The following is a 23,065-nucleotide window of genomic DNA, read 5'->3' as shown; positions in this document are numbered from 1 at the left end:
AGCGTCTTTCTTTGGGTGTGATTAGCTCCGGTGATCTCACATGGGAAAGGCAGGCGTCATACGGTTGCATGCTATATTCTCCATGAAGCAAGAATGACTTTGGAGTAAGAAATTTCTGCAAACGACTTCTTACTTGGAATAAATTCTTATCATCCAGAAACGGACAGAGTAATGCATATTTGCTGGATATCTTTTCATTAGCGGTGATCTCTATTTAATTTGATTACTCGGTATTTTGAATTACCGTTACGATGCATTCTAATGATTTTCTCATTTCGGGAACCATCAATTATGGTCTCAAAATTCTCTTCTCACGAGGAAGGCGTGGGTAACTGGCGTAGCGCAGACTGGTAAGACACTTGACACGACGAATGATAATGCGATGATAGGATCTTCTTCCAGCAGAAACGCTGAGCATTTCCACTATAGTCGAATTGACTTAAATTATACTTACTTATGTGTCCATGTTCACCAGTCCGGCAGAACAAAGGAATAAAATCAGAGATCTGCCGACGGTTACCCGCCACGGCTTTTAACTGTCACCAGCACAGGTTCTCGTCTACAGCCCGGATGTCGTTGACTGAGCTGCGTCGCCATGAGCCCCTAGGTTTACCCTTTCTACATTGTCCTTGCGGATAACAGTCGAGTGCTTCTCTGCAGATCTCGTTCGCTCTTTTCCTCAAGGTGTGTCCAATCAACTTCCAACTACGTTCACGAGTTTCTGTTGCTATCGGCCGTTGATGGCATCAATGATGGAGTTTCTCGTTGGCTATCCAGTTGTTCACCAGGCACGAAAGGATTAATGAATTCCTGCAGTTTTTGCAGTTGTCTCCGCTGAGACACACCACGTTTCGCAGGCGTACAGCAGTACGGGATTAACGTTTGGGTTTTCATATCCAGTTTGAGCGCCAAAAGTTTCGCAGGCCTGCAATGGCATCCCTGGTCTTCTTGATCCGTGTGGTTATATCAGTCTTGGTACCACCCTCGGGCATTGTCTGGCTACCAAGATATTGAAAGTCGTTCACCTGCTCAACCTATTGTCCCGCTACTGTGAAATTGGCGGCATTGTCAGTGTTCACTACCATAGACTTAGTTTTTGTTACATTCACTGTAAGACCTGTTACCTGGAAGTTCTTGGAGAGTTATCTACCTTGTTCTGCAACGCAGACAATATCGTCGGCTAAGTCGAGGTCATTTCGCTACTTCATCGTTAGAGGATTCCAAGGCAATCCTCGATTTGGTCTACTGTCAATCGCTCCAGTAAAGTAACTCTCACCCATTTTGCTTACATTTGCGACATTCGCCCTTTTGTTAATTCTATCTAGATTTTCTTCTGTCAGTTTGGTTCGTGGCATTCACACACCGGCGAGCGTGTTGGACGAACATGAATTCACCAACATTTTCGGCCAACATGTACGTACGTGTATGGGTGCCTTAACCCTTACAGAGACGATAGCACAGACAAACAGACATAACTCTTGGAAGAAAAATCAACAAAAATTATCGTTCCTCACATTTAGCCTGAACACTAGCATTCCCAAATATCAAATAGCAACATGGGTATGTCGGAGACATTCCCAACTAAGAACAAAATGGCGGTTTAATCGGTACGAAGAATGGAAAACGAGTGTTATGTCTGTTTGTCTGTGACTATAGGTTACAGAGATTTTGAATCAAAATGGAGAGTTGCCTTTATTCATTTGTGATGGTACTCGCTACTCTCCGTTTTGATTCAGAATTTAACGGATTTTGAGTGCCTCGTCATCTCTGTAACCTATCTGTGATTTGATTTTGCCGTAAGTGTCCAAATTATGTACAACCACAGAGAACAGATTAACAGGCTCGAAGGAATTAATCGATTTTTGTGTTTTGTGGATTGTGTGTGTAAAATCTGTCGGTAGCGCCCTCCAGAAATAGTTTGCCAAACGCATCAAAAAATATTCATGTACCTTTATCAATATTTCTTTGTGCTGGAGTTACATAGCAGCGACGGCAGCGACTTCAAGATTTAGTTTGCCACTTACTGCTCGAGGGGTGCTCTATTGAAGGATTACTCGTAGATTACATGAAAACCTTTTACACATTTTTTGTCAAATACCTGGTAATCTGTTCTCTGTGGTACAACTGCTGATGGGGTTCAAAATACGTTGATTACTCTGTCGCGAACACCCCACTGTCACAAATGTCATTCCCATACATTTTTCGTGTAGCCAACATCTCATCTAGCCCACAACAAACTTTGCCTCGGACAAAATGTATTTGTGAGTAGCCCGCTCTAACTTCAGCCTCGGATGAATCTGTATCCAGCTTTCCACGAGCGATAATGGCGGTTATTGCGCACAAGTGGGCATAATCTTGTGACATTCATTGGAGGAGCGTCGAGTTCGCCCTGACGGAGTTACTATGGAAACATCCATGATTGTTTGTTGTTCGAGTGTAAAAATATAAACATTGTTTCATTTTGCAGATCAGCTGAAGTGGAACATAATTGAACGGATTCAAACTTTTGTAGTGGTTTGTGGCCATAATTTCCTAAAAGCACCGGCTCAGGATACTTTCTACAATCGTACGAATTAAATATTCGAATGCACTCAGAGGCAAACGTGAACATTGAACTTCATATTAGTCGAACCGTTGCCAAGTTTGCTCTCGAACAGCGTCTCGTTTTGATAAGAAACTTTCCGCTGCGTATTTGGCCATTCTCCCTGAAATATCCGAAAACTGCGAAGCCACAATTCATAAAACTTGTTGTCCGTTCATTTATGTTCCTCTTTAGCTGATCTGCAAAATTGAACAATGTTTACATTTTTACATTCGAACCTTGATTCGAACAACAAACAATCATGGATGTTTCCATAGTAACTCCGTCAGGGCGAACTCGACGCTCCTCCAATGAATGTCAAAAGATTGTGCCCACTTGTGCTCAATAACCGCCATTATCGCTCGTGGAAAGCTGGATTGGTAAGCTCCTGAACAAAGTTACTTTTTTGCTTTTTTTCTTTTTGTGTCGGACGTGTAGGAAGCGTAAAAAGATGTTAGCTACTTCTTTACCCTTCAGTTTCATACGCCTGGTCGCGAATAATAACACAAGCTGTTAAATTCACCCCATCGGCAGGCAACCATGTTTTCGCCGCCAACATCTCGTGTGTACGAAAATGAGATAGCATTTCATCATTTCGTTTCACTCGACTGCCAGCAGTTTGATGTGGGCCCGCTGTCAAATTTTGAGCCCAGGACATGCTGTCGCTGACGTTCACTGCAGCTCGATATAGAGATATCGATGGTCGATGGGGTGGTTAAATTGACTGCCCAGAAAAATTTACATTTAATTATTGTGTGGGTAGACCACGGTGTACGTCAAAAATGCTGCAACAGGTAACCTTCGCAAAATAATATTTGATTTTGTTCGTCGAATTGTCGTTGGCACTACCGACTGTCAGTCACGAAAGTTGTCTAAAAATCACCCTTCCCCGTTTCCCCTGGTATCGCTTACCGCAACCCCACCCCTTTTGTCCATCCACTGTACGTCGAAACTTCTTGCTGCGAAACTGACAATATGGCGACCTTTCGCTTGGTTTACAAAAATCAAATTCAGCACGTGTGTGAAGGTGCCAAACTTTAATCGCAAAAATGTACGTCAATATTTCCGTTTTTGTAGTTTTTAGTGCAGTAAAAGCGAGTTTAAAGTGTTTCCAATTGTTGGTATTAAAGTTGGGCGTTTATCATGTGTATTTACGGCGATATTTTGTGAAATAGTTTTTGGAGCCTTCTAGGGAAAGTTGCTCCATCACATATCCATCAGTTACCATCTTTTTCTTCCAGTTTGGAGCGATGTGAATACTGTGTACTTACAGATTGCTGGATTTAGACCGATTAGAACGTCACTTGCTTCCGTTTTGTGAAACCAAACTCCAAATTGGAATGCAAACAACGGTATTTAAAAATCTCGGTTAAAGTGCGTTAAAAAGGTGTATTTAAAATTTTGTAAGGCTGCCACAACCCTTTATAGCTAGGCGTGTTAAGCTTTTCATTCAGAATTTTGGGCATGAAAATTGTAACTCATTGTTAAAAGTAAAATGCATTTTTTGTGTCAATGTCAGTTTCTGAAGGCTGGCCGGTTGTAGTCATCGCATGATGCATAATCATCGTTCGTGACTCACTTTACGTACAGTATAGGTAATGGTTTTTACCGTTTTGTTAAAACCCAACCTAATTCAAGAAAATACGAATCAATGAGAACAAAACTTACTCTATAAAATAACAATCAGTGCTAAGTAAAATTTCAGATATGTAGGCACCTGTATTTGGCGATTACTGTGCATGTATGAGCTAATGACGTTAACAAAGAGGAAAAAATATCAAAAATTATGCACAAATGTCAGTGTTGCCATAGACCGCACCAAGTGGATATGATAATTTAAATTTGTTTGTCCAAAATTATTGAAAGTCTGTTGTGCATTTCACATATCGATAGGGTATATGTTGAAGATTAGACATTAGTTGGTTCAACAACCGGAAAACAAAACTGCTTGCTAAAATTTTGTTCCTAATACTGCCCCATATAAAATAGGCGTTATATATTTGTCAGTTTTCTACATTTTTGATTGCTTCAGCTTTTGAAACTAGAAACAATGTTTACGTTTAATGGTATAAATAAAAGAACTATGTTTAAACAAAACAATGCACATTGCATTAAACGGATTAAACAGATTACGGTAAATTAAAAAATGTTAAGTCTAACAATAATTACGCGGATTAGGAAATATTTTACTGTACCGTTTAAGATATATACGGTAAGTTTGGTCCGGTGGAAGTAGCTAAGTAAGTCCAACAAATTTTGTTGAAAAAACTTGCCAATACGTGTATGTACCTATATATTTCGCTTGCAATCAAAATAATATTGGAGAAACTCAATCTTGTAGACAAGAACGTATCAATAGCTGGGGATGATGCGGGTTTTCCTTGATTTTAAAATTTGAATACTATTTTCATTCAAATTTCATAGTATTGTTCGTGATAGTACTATGCTCGTTTGTTCGATTTAATCGACGTTTTTCGGCGAAATAAGTATGAAAATTTTTAAATACCAGTTAGTCCGGACGTTTCGAGCAACTGCTGGTCTTCGCTCATCATCTGCGGACAACTTTTTCGTCCATTAGGTTCTACTTGGTTTATCTTTCCTTGGTTATTTGGTTATCCGGAAAGATAAACCGAGTAGAACCTAATGGACGAAAAAGTCCGCGGATGATGAGCGAAGACCAGCAGTAGCTCGAAACGTCCGGACTAACTGGTATTTAAAAATCTTCATACTTATTTCGCCGAAAAACGTCGATTGAATCGAACAAACATTGCGGTGGCGACGATTATCTGAAATCAACATTAGTACTATGTTCGCAAGTATCTTGAGATTGGCAACCATGCTCTCGATTCACCGTATTAAACAGATCTGCTTGTGGTAGTAGGATTTCATTGACTGCAAATTCCGCACAAAACACTATACTAGAAGAAAATGTGCATTAAGAAAGGGTGAGTAGCAGGTATTATGAATGTGAGTGTTGTACCTAGAAGCTCTATAAACTGCGTGCACTGCCGATGAGGACAACACAGTCATACGACCAACCAGTGCTCAGAAGAATACTTTTTGAACTCGCTTTACGCTGTCGTGTATAATTCGCCATTTCTAATTCACGATACGCAGAAAAATACGCATATTTTTGCTTTGATTAAAAACCAAGTGCATGAAAATCCTGTTGTACTAATAAACTGAATTCTATTACGTATTTTTCTCTAAAAACAATTGTCGGAATCGCCGCAACGGAACTATAACGCAGATGGGTGACAACAGACAGGAGCAGACTTACGATGGCCCCGCCGGTATGCAGCCGGATGGAGTGATCGAGTCTAACTGGAACGATAACGTCGATAATTTCGACGATATGGGCCTAAAGGAGCAGCTGCTTCGTGGAATCTACGCCTATGGTTTCGAGAAGCCGTCTGCGATTCAGCAACGTGCTATTATGCCGTGCATCAAGGGCCACGATGTTATCGCACAAGCCCAGTCTGGTAAGTAGGTTAAAGAAAAGATTCTATTCCCGAATAATATTGTTTTAAATACAAGTTCGATTTCGAAAAAAGTGAGAGTAGTACAAAGGTAGCGTACAATACCATTTATCGATTTTTTCTACACCATACGACGTCAATTCGACGATGGCTGTTGCCTGTGTTAGTGTTGTGTGTGCTTAACAAACGCGAATGCTTATACAAAAATATATTAAAATTTATTTTGAACTTAGCGATTTCCTTAATAACTAATAGGTGAAATAATGCCCAAAAAATCCTGCAGTATTTTCTGATATGCTCGTTAAGCAATAATCTATATTACAACTAGCTTTATTAAAATGTATCCCAAGAATTTCATGGTAAATTTTATTTAAAAGCACAATTCTACATAAAATTACATTAAACAAAGTTACATGTAAACTCATGCTTTTGTTTGTTTGTACCATTATATCTGATAAATTTCGTTGTTCAATCGTTTAGTTTTGGCATTAGAAGTGTAGGTTTCCCTGGACTACATGAACTTTGGACTTCAAAAAATCTTGCAAGAATAAAATTAGGTCGAAAGCAAAATTACACGACATTATGAAATTACATGACGAAAAATGATTCATGCGCCGATTACTTTAGCTTTTCAGCGACAGCGGTGTGCATCAAGCACATCCGGTTGATAGGAAACAACCTACAAATTGCGATGTGGGTACCAACAGTTGGATTATCATGTTGCGATAGCATGTGCCATTGCCGGTTGTTGCCTGATCAACCGCACCATTAAAGTTTTGGTTTAGTTTACAATGTTGCTACATATATTCAGGGGTTGGAGAAATTGACCGGTACAGGCAAAATTTTGACCAAATTCAAACGGCTATAACGTCTACAAAATAAGACATTTTTAGATGAAACCAATTGCATTTGACAGGAAAATTTTTCTGGTTTTTCTAAAATATTTAAAGATTTGCAGTGGTATCACTGAGTATCAGTAAGGTTTCACTGTTATTGATATTTACTGATACAGGACGTCGTTGTCCCGTTAGAAAAAACAGATCAAATTGGTCGGTATGTACGATAGCCGAGGATGATACACGATGATCGTCGTCATCGTCAGCAACCTAGAGCCGGGGTGGCTCGTGATGCTTCAAGCTGTCGTCTCCATTCAACTCGATCTTGCGCCACTCGTCGCCAATTTCTCAGTTTCAGAAGTCGCAAATCTCTGTCGACCTGTTCGAGCCATCTTGCACGTTGAGCCTCCCTGTTTTTGGTGCCAGTGCCCCCACGAAGCACGCCTGGTTATTCCCTACTCAAATAATTACCAAAATAAAAAATAAGGTGCAGAGTGTGTGTGTCTTGTTTTTCGGAGGTGGGTGCCAGAATTTTACGAAATGCTTCTTTTTTTCTTAACGGGAAACTAGCAGTCATTGACTTTTCGTCCGAAAGCCCAATTTCGGAAGCAGTTTTTCGGCCCAAAAGCGGAATTCTGTTTACAAAAATGTATATGCTGCATTCTTCTTGCCAATCTGAACACAGCGAATATATTTTCATAAACCGAATTTTTGTTTCAAACAAAAAAACTGCTTTTGAAATTGGCAGAATCGATGATGACTAATTTCACCTTAATTATTTGACATTTTTCTAAAACGCATGAAAATATCTTTCAATTATTTTGATGATAGGTTAACTAGCCTTGTTTTGACGTGGGTAATACTCTTGGAGTGCCCCAAGGGAATGTATTAGGGCCTATTTTACTTATGTATATTAATGACTTGAGACGAGTGTTACGTTTCTGCGATATTAACCTTTTTGCTGATGATGCTGTACTATTTATCGCAGCTAAGAATCTCGATTATGTTACAGCACACTTGAAAGAGGATTCACGTTCGCTGAGCAGATGGTTGAAATTCAAATTTCAAACAACTGAAGCTAAATATCAGTAAGACCAATTTTATGGTAGTTGCGCGGAACCGCATAAACAAACATGTCTGTGCGAATTGAGGGTGAGACAATTGAACGCGTACGAGAAATCAAGTGAAGTGATGATAAACTAAAGTTCGATGTTCACATTGACAACGTCATCAAGAAAATTGCCAAGAAATACGGAATTCTTTGTCGTTTGAAGAGAGATTTAAACATTTAGTAAGATTCATCTCTATAAATCAATCATCATTCCACACTTAGACTTTTGCGCTTGCATTTTATTCTTGGCAACTGAAACATGAATATCGAGATTACAGCGTTTGCCAAATTAAGTAATGCGGTTGATTTTAAGATGCAAAACAATTACTCCCTCGGCATTAATGCTGGATGATTTGCAGTGGTGAAGTAACGAATTGTATTTTTGGCGATGGTGTTCATTTTTAAAATAGTTATTGATATTTGTGTAATCGAATTGTGAGAGGGGAGTGATATCCGTAGATATAACATAAGACGCGCCATAAAAACTAGAACACCAAATTTTATATCATGTGCTTCACAGAATTTATAGTTGTTTTAAAGGTATTCGATGCATACTCACAAATGCCTACCTTCGATGCTTACAAACGTGCTGACCGAGTTCAAAAGGCACGCCAAAGCTGTATTTCTAACCTGACGAAATTAATAACGGATAATTTTGCATGGACACCCACCAATATAGCTTTTTAGTAATCATTGAAGAGAGTAAAAACTATTATGTTCGTCTAGAGTCTAGATGATGATGATGGAATTTGTAATTGTTGTTAGGTTTCGAAGGGTTGAGCTTCGCGCGCGGTACACAGATATAAAGGACTGAATTGTTGATTAATTCTAGATAGAATTGACAAGAGGGCGAATGTCGCAAATGTAAACAAACCGGGTGAGAGTTACTTTTTGCTGGACCAGCATAGGAAAATCAACCCTCACTCAGTTTGTTTACGCTTGCGACATTCGCCCTTTTGTTAATTCTATCTTCAATTGTTTGATTGTGTTGGCAATTTACAATTGTTTGAAAGATTTTTCAGCTGTCAAGTTGTACTCGTCAGATTATTCAGGAAGATTAGAACATTTCCGAAAGCTTTCAGAGGTAGGACTTCCGAGCTGGTCAAAGTTTTGTAGGGCGGGAAATTTCTTTGATTGCTCTGGGTGGGAATCGATACTTATAAAAATGAATTTCTGTCTGTCTGCCTTATAGAATAGAAAACTACTGAACCGATCGGCGTGAAAATTTGCATGTAGGGGATTTTGGGGCCGGGGAAGGTTCTTATGATGGTTAGTGACCCCTCCCCCCACTAAGAGGAAGGGCTTCCATACAAATGAAACACAAATTTCTGCATAACTCGAGAAGTAATCAAACAACTGGAACCAAATTTGGCATGAGAGGGTTTTTGGATGCAAGATTTTTTTTTGTGGTGAATTAGGACCCCTCACCCTTTTAGTAATGAACCATTTTAAAAAGATATAAGCATTTTTTGTTTGAAATGAGCGGTAAATGGAGCTGAACGGTGAATGGCGACCTTATGGTAGTGCATCGGAAGAATCAAAACTTGAAAATATTTGTTATTGCGGGGATTCCACCTTTTTAGAACTCCCACGCGAAAATGATAAGCGTGGGTATTTTCTGCGTGCCCCCACACATGTTTGCAATTTAGCAAAATGAACCATCAGTTTTTCGTTATTGCCTCCTCACTGCACCCCTCCTTGCTTGACAAGCATATTTTCTAGGTAATTGATAAGTACAGGATAATTATTATTATTAAAATATGAATTTGCGTACGACTTGTAAAATTTAGAGCAGTCGGGCTCAGGTGTACAGGAATGGTGCTGCCCATATCAGATCGCCCCTTGATTGCCGCAGGCTGCAATGACGACTGGCCATTATTACGCAAACAAAATGCAAAATATGCGGCAATAAAAACCATTTTCCAGGAATCACCACAAGATAGGAATTTAATCCGAAAATCATTCATATCCAGAACATGCACGAGGCATTTGATTTCGACTAAACTGGGTGACCCCGGAGTCTTAAAAAACAATCAGTCCGCGGACCGCACGCCTAATCTCGAATCTTCCGCGGCCCGCAGTTTGGCCGTCACTGTTGTGGAGCATGTCTGAAATCCTATAAAATGGCAGGCTTAGCTTTGGTGAGGAAGGCAACTCAAACTGTAACTAACAATTTGAAGTTCATGATTTTTACGATCAAGAAATGAATTAATTTTCCGTAAGATGTCCTAACTCCGTGCAGATAATTTTAACTCCTAATTATGTGCACCTGGCGAAGTCACCAATCTCTCAATAAAACATGCACATTTCCTTCAACTTCAACGATGTTTGAATGCTTGAAAATATTCTGCCTGGTACGCTAGGAAACCGTCGCCTAGGAATTTGGCGCCGCACGAAATTAGAGCACCTCATAACCGGCATAACACATTTTGTTTTGGTTTATTTGCCCTCCGTAATAATAGGCGATTGCTGGATCTGAAAACTACTTATAGGATTCGAATGCGAAAAAACTTGCATTTCATTATCGTGGAGTATTTTTAAATTTACTGTTAAAGGATGATATGAATTTATTATTATATTAAATCGGACATGCTTAAAATTTATATAGGTATAATGTTCTTTTCTCATTAAATTATAAAAATCTTATTCTCTCTATTTCAGGTACTGGTAAAACGGCTACGTTTTCCATTGCGATCTTGCAAAAGATCGACACGAGCATTTCAGAATGCCAAGCGCTGATTCTGGCTCCGACTCGCGAGCTGGCGACCCAAATTCAAAAGGTCGTAATCGCTTTGGGCGATTACCTGAACGCTCAATGCCACGCATGTATTGGTGGTACCAACGTCCGCGATGATATGCGCAAGTTGGAATTGGGTTGCCACATTGTAGTTGGAACTCCGGGACGTGTGCACGATATGATTAGCCGCAACTTCTTGCGTACCACTCACATCAAGCTGTTCGTTCTGGATGAAGCTGACGAAATGTTGTCGCGTGGTTTCAAGGACCAGATTCAGGATGTTTTCCTAAAGCTGCCGAACGATGTGCAGGTCATTCTGCTGTCAGCTACCATGCCGGCTGAGGTTCTGGAAGTATCCACCCACTTCATGCGCGATCCAGTCAAGATTCTGGTTAAAAAAGAGGAGCTTACGTTGGAAGGTATTAAACAATTCTATATCGATGTGAAGCAGGAAGGTTGGAAACTCGGCACGCTGTGCGATTTGTACGACACGCTTTCCATCACCCAGGCTGTTATATTCTGTAACACCCGTCGTAAGGTCGATCAGCTAACTGCCGATATGGCCGCTGAGAGTTTCACCGTGTCTTCCATGCACGGCGATATGGAACAGCGTGATCGTGATCTGATTATGAAGCAGTTCCGTACTGGTTCGTCGCGTGTTCTGATCACTACCGATCTCCTCGCTCGTGGTATTGATGTGCAGCAGGTTTCTTTAGTTATTAATTATGATCTACCAACGTTACGTGAAAACTACATCCACAGGTAAGAATGTGAACTTTTATGTTTTAGTTCGTAAGCTAAATCAACAAAAAAGTTGGACCAAAAACCTCTATAATGTTAACTTGTCTATAAAAATAATCGTGTATCAACTACTTTTCAAGAGATAATTTATTAAACCCTCAAAGAGAAAGCAAGTTGTCCATTAATATGTGCCTTTTTGTTCTATGTTTGAGGCAAAGTATAAAAATCAATTTATTTTGTAAAAATTAGTTGCAATGATTTGCAATGTGGTAGTTTAATTGATTTGACATTAATTTATTTTATTCCTTTAATAAAAATTGTAAAAAAAGTTGGTACCATCCAATAACCTATGAATTCGTTTCAGAATTGGTCGTGGTGGCCGTTTCGGTCGTAAGGGAGTTGCTATCAACTTCGTTACTGAAGCTGACAAGAGAGTGCTGACTGACATTGAGAAACACTACAACACAACTATTGAGGAGATGCCAGCCAATCTGGCTGATATGCTGTAAATTCAACTAAAAAGCAAGCAATACAGCAAACAAGTAAAAACGTCATCTCTAGCATCAGCAGCAACATCAAAAATAGCAACAACATCAGCAGCAGCAGCAGTAATTACAGCAACAATAATAATAATCAGCAGCCATTGAGCGTTTGTTTGCGATTTAGCAAACGGAATACCATCAAAAAGACGACGGCTACCGTTACTACGACCGACAAGAAGCCTGCATACGCTCTGTATATTACCATCCGACGTATGCGTCGTAGTTGAATTTCAGTTCCGAAGTAAGATTCTACTCAAATTCAGGTGACAGTGTTAAGATCTTTCAGTTTTTTTTGCGAAAAACATGTTTTTGATTTCATTTACAGTTATTTTATATTATCAAGGTAAATAAACTGCTGTTATAATCAAATTCCATTTTTGTCTTTCTCTTTGCAGGTGGTGACATAATTCCTGTTCTTAGTCCCGTAAACATCCATCGGGAAAAATCTTAACCAATATTACATGTGTACTGCAAATCAACAATCATCATCGAGTTGAATAAAATCTAGAAGGCAACCAAACAAAATTAGATACAAAGTTTAGTAATCAACATCTTTATCAACTTCAAAGAAACATCCTGCTTTTCAAACTCTTGTTTTTAATTCCTACTCCAAACATAAATGTAAACTCGTTTAGCGCTAGTTAATATCAGTTAACGCAGTTAAAATTATTGATAATATCAGTGGCCGTACTAGCTGTTTCGGGGCCTCACCTCGTGAATTAGATGGCTTCTATATTGTGCAAATAGTGGATTTGGCATCTAAGCTTCCCGGGGTGAGGACCCAAAACAGTGCAGCAAAAGAAGTACCCACGCGATAGAGCAGTCTAACGAGCTACGGATTAAGTAACTAGCATTAGTAAAAATTACTTTAAGGATCCAACTTCCAAACACTATTCAGTTAATCAGGCCACGTAACAGTAGAAGGCCCATGAAAGAATCGAAAATGCTTGGTACGTGGCAAGATGATGTTCTGCTGAGTTCTTTTCGAATTTAAGCCTTTTCGTTGTAAATTTTGTTCTATTATACATGCGAAACATGAAAACATCTGCTTTAAATAAATCAATACAGCCTATCTGCCCGTTCTTTTTGCTATTTCATCAAAACATTTCCTCTAGAAATTGATAGCAATGTTTTTCTGCTTTAGTTCTCTATTTGTGTCGAAAAATATAGCAGTAGGGTAGGACGGGTCAAAGTGTGTCGCGGGGCTAAGTGTGTCAGTGAAATTTTCTATATCCTATATGATCATTATTGTCCTTTTGAAATAGTTTCCTTCAAACATCTTATCAGTAAGTACCTCTAGCTCTAGCTTCTCTACCTTCTAGCCTCTAACTTCTAGCATACCTACCTATAATTTATAAAAATTTTTGGCAGCGTCGCTTACGTGTTACATCAAACTGGAAAAATAGTTGGGCTGTTATTTTCAATGTTTTTTATTTATATTACAGATAAATTGTTTATTTATGTTTAGCGGTTACATAGAAAAGTTATTTGCAGACTATTGACAAGCGATTGACAGGCACCAATTTTCATGGTTTATTAAAAAACATGTTTCGTGGCAAAGCGTGTCACAGCACCTTGGGGCAAGAGGTGTAATTTAAAGTGAGAAAATATTGTTTTGGATGCGTTTTAAATTTATACCGTTTCATCTAGATTATTTATTTATTTATTTATTAAACCGCTCGGTTAGCTTCGAGGTGCGATGCTGGTCTACAGTCGTATGTTCGAATTTCGGCTATGTGATGCTGCTAGAGTTAGTAGGATTGTTGCACCTGCCCCTTATTGTCCTGTACTCTAACAACCGGCTGCGAAGTCTGTCGCTAAAGAAGGATCAAATCTTGGAAAAACTTTGAAATTTCGAACTTCATTCTTAAATCTAGATTTTCTAATATAATATTAGAATCGAACACGTGATTCACCTCATTAAACAGTCTACAGTACAAATGTAAGGGATTGTTTCGTCCAAATTGGGTTCGGTAAGCCGGTGTTCATAGCAGCATTCGATATCGGTGAGTTCGACGGGGTACATGTACCTATATGGATTTCTTCCAAGAGTTCTCTCGCAACATGTGAAAAGGGCCTATATGCAAATAAGAGATTCTCTTCGTGTCTCCTACCTCCCTTACGTTTATCACGGCAGCATAAATGCATTCCAATGCAATTTTTTTAACCAATAGCTAGCGAATAACGCCAACCGTTTTATGCAACATTTTTAACCAATAGCTAGCTAGCTAGCTATCTTTTATCATTTTTGCTCTTTCATTTTTCCTGTTTGCTACGGCGCCCACACTGGTACAGCATATTTCAAGATACTGCGTATTAGGAAACATTTTTTAAAGCATATACATCACTGCATGGGCGTAGCGACAGGGGGGGTTTCGGGGGTTCAAACCCCCCTCCCCCCAGGAGAAAATTTGTTATACAGTTTCAAGTTTGAAATTTCACAGCCAGCTGTTGTTTAGAGCATAGGAAAATGTACGGGGCTGATTGTACGATCCCGTCGGCGTCGTCAACTTAGAGCCGGGGTGTTTCGTGCTGTTTTAAGCTCCATTCATTTCGACCTTGGATTACTCGTCACTCATTTCCAAGGCATCTCTGAAGTCGTAGTTTTTTTGCATAAAAGATAAAAAATGCCGGTTTGGACCTGGACGAGCTATCTCGCACGTTGAGTCGCTCTATGGCGGTGGGGTTGTTGTACCGTTTCCTTACCGTTCCTAGATCCGTTTTCTTCACGACGTGACCGATTCACTGTTGCCGACTTCCGCCAAATGTAGGTACGTTGTTAATCTTCCCAAGCAGTGTATGTTGCTTTTGATTCATGCACCTCCGCTACTCTTCGCTTTCAGCTTGTACTCCGTCAAATGTCGTCCGCAAAGTCCTTCATGAGCATGGTCTATCGGTCTATTAGGGGGTTTGAACATTGTCAGGTTCGTGAATTGGCTTATGCCTCTTAATCGCAGTGTTTGGCGAAGGCCAAAGTAGATCCGTTATCCTGCTTGAATATGCCACTCGATCTCCTTATTTGTGTTGTTGTCTGGGGCTACCCGCGATCTCACATACACGAGCTCATCTACCACGTCCACGTCTGGTTTGTCACCGTCAACGATTACCGTCTGCAAAAAAGCTACGTTCGTCTCATTTGGTCGGTGTTAAACCAGACCGGACCAAGTCACAAAATTTAAAAAAAAATGAGTTGAATGAGAAGAATGACAGCAAAAGAGCACGAATTTTCTAAGCTACATTTTACTCTAATCAGAATTCCTAAATGTTGCAAACAACCAGTTATGTGATGATTTCAAACAATTGATAGCTATAAACCATACAGACCAGCAAACTTTGAACACGTTTTTCTCGAAATAAGAATTTTGTCACTTAGAGGCGTAGAGGCTCAAACGGTCGCTGTTAAGTCAAACCGATCCGTCTGACTTAACAGCGACCGTTTGAGCCTCTATCACCCATGTATTTGGTCTTTAACGCGTTGGTTTTAAGCCCAATCCAGGCTCCGCTTTCAGTCTAGCACAGATGACCTTCGTCGTGGCAAAGTTTCTGGCTCCAAGTCACCTGGCAAAGTCACCTGCTTATTCAAGAACTTTGCCACCTTTACTGAGAATCAAACCTCTTATTTCGATATCTGATCCTCGGAACATTTTAAAAGAGATGTTTAGAATCATACAGGATAAGTTGTTCTGCAGCACCTTCGCCGAGACTCAGTTCTATGGACATTAACAGCTTCTCCCAGCTGAGATTCGAACATACATACATACCTCAATGCCGGCAATACCGGCCAAAATTTTAACTCTATTATTTCAATCTGATTTTTTTGTCTGACGAAGAACACTCAATTTGAACCAAAATAGTTTTCAACTGAAAATAATTCCCCATTTCCTGAATAAACTCCTTACGGTTAGGCTATATCAAATTTTTTCTTGTAACCCCCCCCCCCCCCCCCAGGGCAGATTTCTGGCTACGCCCATGCATCACTGAAAAAAGAAGTGTTGCGCTGAATGTACTCATCAAACATTAATTTGCTGCTAATTGTAACACCCAAATCCCTTACAGAGCAGGAACGTTTCAATTTGTTTTTTCATGACATACGTAACATACTACATTTAGTTACCAATGCATAACGCGCGAATACTGAATGAGGCACTGCCTTCTTCCGAGGAGTTAGGTACCAAACCTCGAAGACGGTTGGGGCAGAATACGCACGGCCATCGGAGAGCACTAGGTATTGAGCCAGGGAGTACACAAAATGATTGGTTTGATGGGGAATGCCAACTAGCGGTGGAGGGTAAAAAACTACTTGGAAAAATTATCTAAGTATTGCCACTAGAGAGAACCTGGCCAAATACCGACGAGCTAGGAACCAGTTGACTACGATCCTGAGGAGGAAAAAGCGTCAAAAGTAGGGCAGAGATCGTAAAGAATTAGAACAACTATTCCGAGCTAATGACACGCGCAAGTTTTTTGAGAAGGTGAACCAAACTCGGAAGGGCACAATGGCGAAGTCGCAGAAGGATGCGGAACGGAAATTAACCTAGGAGCGCTTATGGAAGATAGTAATGTCCTAGCACCTGATCTCCAAGAAGTCAAACTGCTGCTGAAGACCAATAAAGCCGCTGGGAAGGAAGGAAGGACCGCCTACCGGCAGAGCTTTATAAACATGGCGGAGAAACGCTAGCAAAGCCTCTACACTGGGTTATTTCGAGGATTTGGGAGGAGGAAAAGCTAATGAAGAAATGGATGGAAGGAGTGGTTTGTCCCATCTACAAAAAGGGTGAAAAAGGGTATTACGCTGGTAAACGCCGCCTACAAGGTACTCTCCCAGATCCTGTTACGCCGGTTGTCACCGATAGCACAAGGTTTCATAGGGAATTATCGGGCGGGTTTCATGGGGGCTCGCGCAACTACGGACCAAATCTGTACTTGTACTTACAGATCTTGCAGAATTATTGGGAGTACAACGTGCCCACGCATCACATCTATTGATTTCAAAGCAGCATACGATACAGTCGATCAAGACAAGCTGGCAGATAATGCACGAACACGGTTTTCCGGACAAACTGACGCGACTGATCAGAGCTACATTGGATCGAGTGATGTGTTTTGTACGCATCTCTGTGACACTCGAGTCCCTTCGAGACGCGGTGAGGGTTGAAACAAGGTGACGGTTTATCCTGCATTCTGTTCAACATCGCTCTTGAGGGGGTGATCCGACGAGCGGGCATCGAAACGAGAGGCACGATTTTTACCAAGGGTAGCCAACTTCTACTGTGTTACCTGACTCACTGCGCATAGCGTTGTATTCGCGGTATCGTGTTGGTTCGAAAGGTTTCGAAAAATATCGCCCTTGTATCGAAAATATCGTTGATTTTGATCACTAAAAATAACGTACTTAAACATTATATTGCAAGTGCTAGTAGTACGCAATAATTGTATTGTGAAACTGAATTGTTATTTATGCAACTTTTTACAAGTTAAATGCAATAACAAAAGCACAACTTATAAAAAATCGGTTGTTATCGATATTAGCTGCATATGCGTTATAAACGAATAAAACGCATGGTGACGTTTTATTTCAATAACACGCATATTCGCAGTGAGTCAGGTAAAACAGTAGGCTTTGCAGATGACTTCGATATCATAAACAGGAATTTGCGACGGCGGAGGCAATCTATGCCAGACTGAAAGCGGAGTCTAGGAGAATTGGGTTAAAAATAAATGCGTCGAAGACCAAATACATGAAAGGAATAGGCTCAAAGGAAACAAACGCGCGCCTCCCACGGACGGTAACCGTTGACGGCGACGAACTAGAAGTGGTAGAGGTGTTCGTGTATTTGGGATCGCTGGTGATCGCGGACAACAACACTAGTAAGGAGATCCAACGGCGCATCTAAGCGGGAAATCGGGCCTACTTTGCCCTTCGAAAAACGCTACGATCAGGAAGCATACGCAGCCGCACGAAGCTAACAATGTACAAAACCTTTATTAGACCGGTAGTTCTTTATGGACTTGAAGCCGTGACGCTGCTCACGGCGGACATACGCGCCCTTGCCGTGTTCGAGCGAAAAGTGCTGCGGACGATATTTGGCGGAGTACAAACTGAAAGCAGAGAGTGGCGGAGGTGTATATGAATCACGAGCTACAGGCACTGTTTGGGGAGACTCCCATCGTACATCTAACGAAAGTTAGCAGGCTATGGTGGGCCGGACAAGTCGTAAGGATGCCGGACGACAGTGCGACAAAAATAGTCCTCTTCAACAACCCCACCGGCACCAGAAATAGGGGGGCCCAGCGTGCACGATGACTCGACCAGGTCGAAAGCGATTTGCGACTTCTGAGACGACTAGGAAATTGGCGACGACTGGCCTAAGACCTTGTTGAATGGAGACGAGTGCTTGAAACAGCCCGAGCCACCCCGGCTCTACGCTGAAGAAGAAAAAGAAGCATAAGGATATTCACATTGCGGTCGGAAGAAGCCGAGATAGTGCGAATCAGATCATCAACATATAATAGTTTTTTCCGGTTACACAGAGATCGTTTACAATAAATATTAAAATTAATGGTCCTAAAATGTTGCCTTGATGGATCCCAGAAGGAATATAAAACAATACGATTTGATTCCGTCTTGATTCACACAAAAAGTGCGGTCTCCAACTCCGGTCCAACTAAAAACCAGGACATTTTTCGCTTAAACATGCGGAGATTCGAGAATTAACCAACCTCACCGCTCTATCTCCCTATGTTTAGAGTACAGCAGACATCAGTCAAACAACGCTAGACAAATATGATGATCGTGATGATGTACTACTACAAAACAACCATACAGATAACCAAATTAAACGCTGTTGTAGAGCCAAATGCTTTCTTGTATGAACGCTGTGATGAATTTCTGTGAGCCAGCTTAATTTAACTATCGTCGAAATACCACCGCAAATCAATGGAAAATACGCCAAGTAATCTGGTAAGCTTCTACATGGTTGAGCTATCCGGTACGTAGGTCCTTTCCATTCCTGGTATCGGTGGTACATCCTTGTGACATGGCTAGACAAGCGTAGCCTCCCGACTTTCACCAGGTGTACGATAGTCCATTTTTAGATCGGCGTAGATTGCCTTCGCCGTCCTAAAGTCTCTAGTAATGATGTCAAGGTCGTCTGCTAGGAATTGGTTACTTTTGTTGAAGATCGTTCCTCTTGTTTTGACGCCCGTTCACATCTTCATTAACGATGTTAAATAGCATACGGGTTTGTCCATCTACCATTTCGATAGAACTGAAAAGTGCTGCTAAAACCGCTAAAACACGTGCGTAGAACATCACTCGCTTCAGGGTAGCTATGATCAGCCGTGTTAGTTTGTCCGGATAACCATTTTTATGCACTGTCATAACTCTTTGCGTTCAACTGTTTCGTATGCTGCTTCGAAATCCACGCAAATATAATACGTGGGTATATTGTACTCCCGACATAACAGAAGAAATTGAATGAGTGTAAAAATTTGATCCGTATAGTAGTACAGGTTCCCATAAAGCCCGCCTGATACTGCCCTACGAATTCTACTTACTATAGATGACTGAAATCTGGGAGTGCACTTTGTAGGCGACGTTGACTAGCGTGATGCCACGGTAATTACAGCAATTTAGACGATCGTCCTTTTTGTAGACGAAACAGACCACACCTTCCATCTATTCTTCCAGCAGATTGATTGCTTCCACCTGTTGACCACCTCACGCTTGTTTGTGATCAGGTTTCGCTCCACGTCTCCACTCATGTCAGGTTTCGGCATGTCCCAACAAACATTTTATTTGAATAGCAGATTATTCAACCGTTATATCGTCAATATTCAATAAACAATATTCTTAATAAACAATTATACAGCAAAAATGTTTGTTGGGGTATCCTTTGCAAGATTGGTTTACTTTCTCATAGAACTTGCGCGTCTCGTTAGCTCGAATAGTTGTTCTAGTTCTTCACGATCCCTGTCCTGCTCCTGACGCTTTTTTTCCTAAGGATCATGTGGAATCATGGTCACCTCATTCCGTGCTCGTCGACACTTGGCCAAATGCTCCCTAGTTTTTCCAAGCTCTTTATTTCCTCTTCATCGCATGTACGATCACATCACTTGTCAGGATGAATGCTAGCACCTAGTACAGCGGTTGTAGCTTCATCTACGGTTAATCGTAACCCGTCCTATCCATCTTCGAGTGTCGAATCACCTAGTTCCATAGGGGAAGGTGGAGCCTCGTCCAGCAGGCGCACGAGGAGAATCGTCCGTGGTTTTGAGCGCACATGTACTGGTACTATCTACTATGTAATGATACAGGCCCAAGCAACCAAAAGTTCGAATTTCACTTAAGTAACAAACTTGAAAGTTCATATTGGGTTCAAATTTAGTTCCGCAGAACTTTCTTGCTGAACAACTAGACACTACATTTGTAAACCGAACTTCATTCTCATTAAAGTACCGTTAATATCTGTAGCAACTTGAAAGTCCAACATGCAGCTTGAAAGTTCAACATACAACTTGAAAGTAACTTAGAGTGGATAATGGTGCCTAAGGAAGGTTAACAAGCTTTATGTCTATGGAGGTATAGCTTGCTAAGCAGCTTCACCTGTAATTAACCGAACTTCAAAGTTGCCTTGAGTTCGCTGCATAGAGCGCTAAGCAGCTTCTGAAAAAACTTTGACAAAAGTTTATAAAACAGCACTTGTAGTTCTATTTTTATACTTTTCCATTTTCTACCTCCGCCTCCTCCTAACTTTTGTAAAGTCGGTTCATGCGACTAAGATAGACCATTTAAAAAAAGCCTAACTAACACCGACCGCTACTGGATTTGAACCCGAGCGTTCCTCGTTACATGCCTATCCTGATGCATTGCGCCATCTCTGACGCCGCTAGTGACATGAATTTTGCCGATGAGTTGTTCTTAAGTGTAAGTTCGTTTCGGGGCTGTGATAAATGAGAAATTAGCACATCGAGTAAAAACGATGCAAATCGCATATTCCAGCAACGGAGCAGTGGTATGCGTCTAAGTTACCGAAAAGAAGTACTCGAGTTCAAATCCCCGAGGTTTATGTTGGTGGTGTGTGGTAAGTTACAATAAATTAATATTTATAAAAAAACAGTCGATTATTAACTGCAATGAATCTGCAAAACAGGAAGAAGTGGGAAAATATTCCGCCAATATTTTTTATTTTGAAAATTATTGGAGTTTCTTTTTGGGCTGAACAGTGTTCTATATAGCGACTTAAGTGAACTTTTTGCGAACTTTCTAGTTCTGTTAGAAGTTACTTTGTATTCCCTTCGAAGTTTAAACATCAATACGAACTTGAAAGTACGGTTAATTACTTAAAAATGAAGTTGAATAGAGTTCTATTCATGATCATTTCGTTGGCTGATTAAGCCAAAAATCCCCTTTTATCGGAACTTTTGGTTACTTGGGGGCTGATATCCGCACCCCATAAGAAACGTATGTTGATATTTGAGGATAACCGGCGATGAGTATTTGATAGATTTGGTTCGATGCTCGTTGGTGGCCTTGCGGAAAACTATGAAACAAAAGAAAGTGAGTCTGATCACCAGGCCTCAGAAAACTCTAAAGTTATCGGTCGTGTCGGTGTGCAGGCTATGGATCTGATCGCCGGTCTATAAATCGCTTCCCTACTGACCTGGACGTTTATATCTCCGATGACGATCTTAATGTCCCGTGGCGAAAAACTTGTACGTCACCCCCAGCTACAGTAAGAAAAGCAGTGGTCCCGAATTTCCCTACTATGGAAAAGCGGAAAAATCGAATTTTATTTTTTTTTGTATTTTCGATAGGCTTGATAGCTTTAAAAATGTCATGCCAAAAGGATTTTTTTGATATCTGATCTAGTTGAAAAGTTACGGCAATAACAGTAGAGCCACCTCAATGGAAAGACATCGCTGTACGAAACTTTAAATGCGTTGCTGCCCGGTGCAATACGAAAATCCATTATTTTTCGACCTTTCAGAGTAGGGTCCCCCCTTAAGTAAACACAGAGGGGATACTAGATCCGAGTTTTATACGAAGCACTCTGCCACTGAGATATGAGCTCAACCATTCAACTATGAGAAGCACCGAGTCGAGATAGTTTCCACAAGAGTATGTATGGTCAATTCAATCGAAAGCTGCTTGCACGTCTGTATTATAGATGACATCAACTTGTTTCTTGTCTTCCATTTCCGAAATACACATCAGTGTAAACTCTAGCAGATTAGTCCAGACAGACTTACCGGGCATGAAACCGTGCTGAGCTGTTGAAATGTAGTTCTGAGTGCAGGATAGTATCACACCACTCACTTTTATTTTAAACAGTTTTGATGATGCAGAGAGACCGATGATTCCATGGTAATTCCTCACACCGTAATAATCGACGTGCGACATTCGGTTTTATTCTTGTTCTGTGTGTCACAACTACGTCGCAGGTGGTGCGCTGTATAGCGCATCAATGTGCGAACACAGCGCACCACGTGCGACGTAGTGGCGACACACAGAACAAGAATAAAACCGAATGTCGTACGGCGATTATTACGGTTTTCAACTGCAACAATAATATATATCGGGAACATACACGACTGTTTCCAAATGGTGGGAAATTTGCCTTGCTCTAAAGATAGCGTGGTTTTGATGAAAAACTATTGATTTAATAAATTTTCATGTAATAAATTGCAGAAATTTGCTCTGCAGTGATCTTTTGATGGTTTGGTTCAACAGTCAAGATAACCGCGATGTGAGGATTTTTCTTGCAATCTGCAATATTGTTGTTGCAGTTGAAAACCGTAATAATCGCCGTGCGACATTCGGTTTTATTCTTGTTCTGTGTGTCGCCACAACGTCGCACGTGGTGCGCTGTGTTCCCACATTGATGCGGACCGCACTGGCACAAGGCAAATGGGAAGTAGAGATGAAGATGTTCTGAATCTCATTAGCGGCTGGTTAGAATTGTCACAAACTAGATTTGGGTGAGAGCCCGTACAGAATAAAAGCGACTATACGACGCGACGCAATTTCGTTCACATT

At 40.7% G+C, this 23,065-nt stretch overlaps 1 protein-coding gene across 2 annotated transcripts; it reads left to right on the top strand.

The window, feature by feature from the left end:
- The first annotated feature begins 3,555 nt into the window (after positions 1-3,555).
- LOC128743489 (eukaryotic initiation factor 4A) lies at positions 3,556-13,093 on the top strand. Of its 2 annotated transcripts, none has more exons than XM_053840083.1 (5): positions 3,556-3,632; positions 5,832-6,063; positions 10,669-11,506; positions 11,850-12,268; positions 12,423-13,093. In XM_053840083.1, the coding sequence occupies exons 2-4, from the start codon at positions 5,832-5,834 to the stop codon at positions 11,992-11,994; spliced, it is 1,215 nt and encodes a 404-aa protein (XP_053696058.1). In that variant the 5' UTR covers positions 3,556-3,632; the 3' UTR covers positions 11,995-12,268; positions 12,423-13,093. The 2 variants fall into 2 exon arrangements, with proteins under 2 accessions (XP_053696058.1, XP_053696059.1); XM_053840084.1 differs by having other exon boundaries at positions 11,850-12,290.
- The last annotated feature ends 9,972 nt before the right edge of the window (positions 13,094-23,065 follow it).

The sequence above is a fragment of the Sabethes cyaneus genome, chromosome 3 (assembly GCF_943734655.1).
Source record: "Sabethes cyaneus chromosome 3, idSabCyanKW18_F2, whole genome shotgun sequence".
In the NCBI taxonomy this organism is placed as follows: Eukaryota; Metazoa; Arthropoda; class Insecta; order Diptera; family Culicidae; genus Sabethes; species Sabethes cyaneus.
Note: the sequence above shows the minus strand (reverse complement) of the source record. Positions and strands in the feature narration are given on the sequence as shown.

Excerpts from the sequence above, each read along its gene's own strand:
- LOC128743489 (XM_053840083.1), top strand. The coding sequence starts at position 5,832 with ATGGGTGACAACAGACAGGAGCAGACTTACGATGGCCCCGCCGGTATG. Across the intron at positions 6,064-10,668 it reads TATCGCACAAGCCCAGTCTG|GTACTGGTAAAACGGCTACG; the intron begins GTAAGTAGGTTA and ends TCTCTATTTCAG. Across the intron at positions 11,507-11,849 it reads CGTGAAAACTACATCCACAG|AATTGGTCGTGGTGGCCGTT; the intron begins GTAAGAATGTGA and ends AATTCGTTTCAG.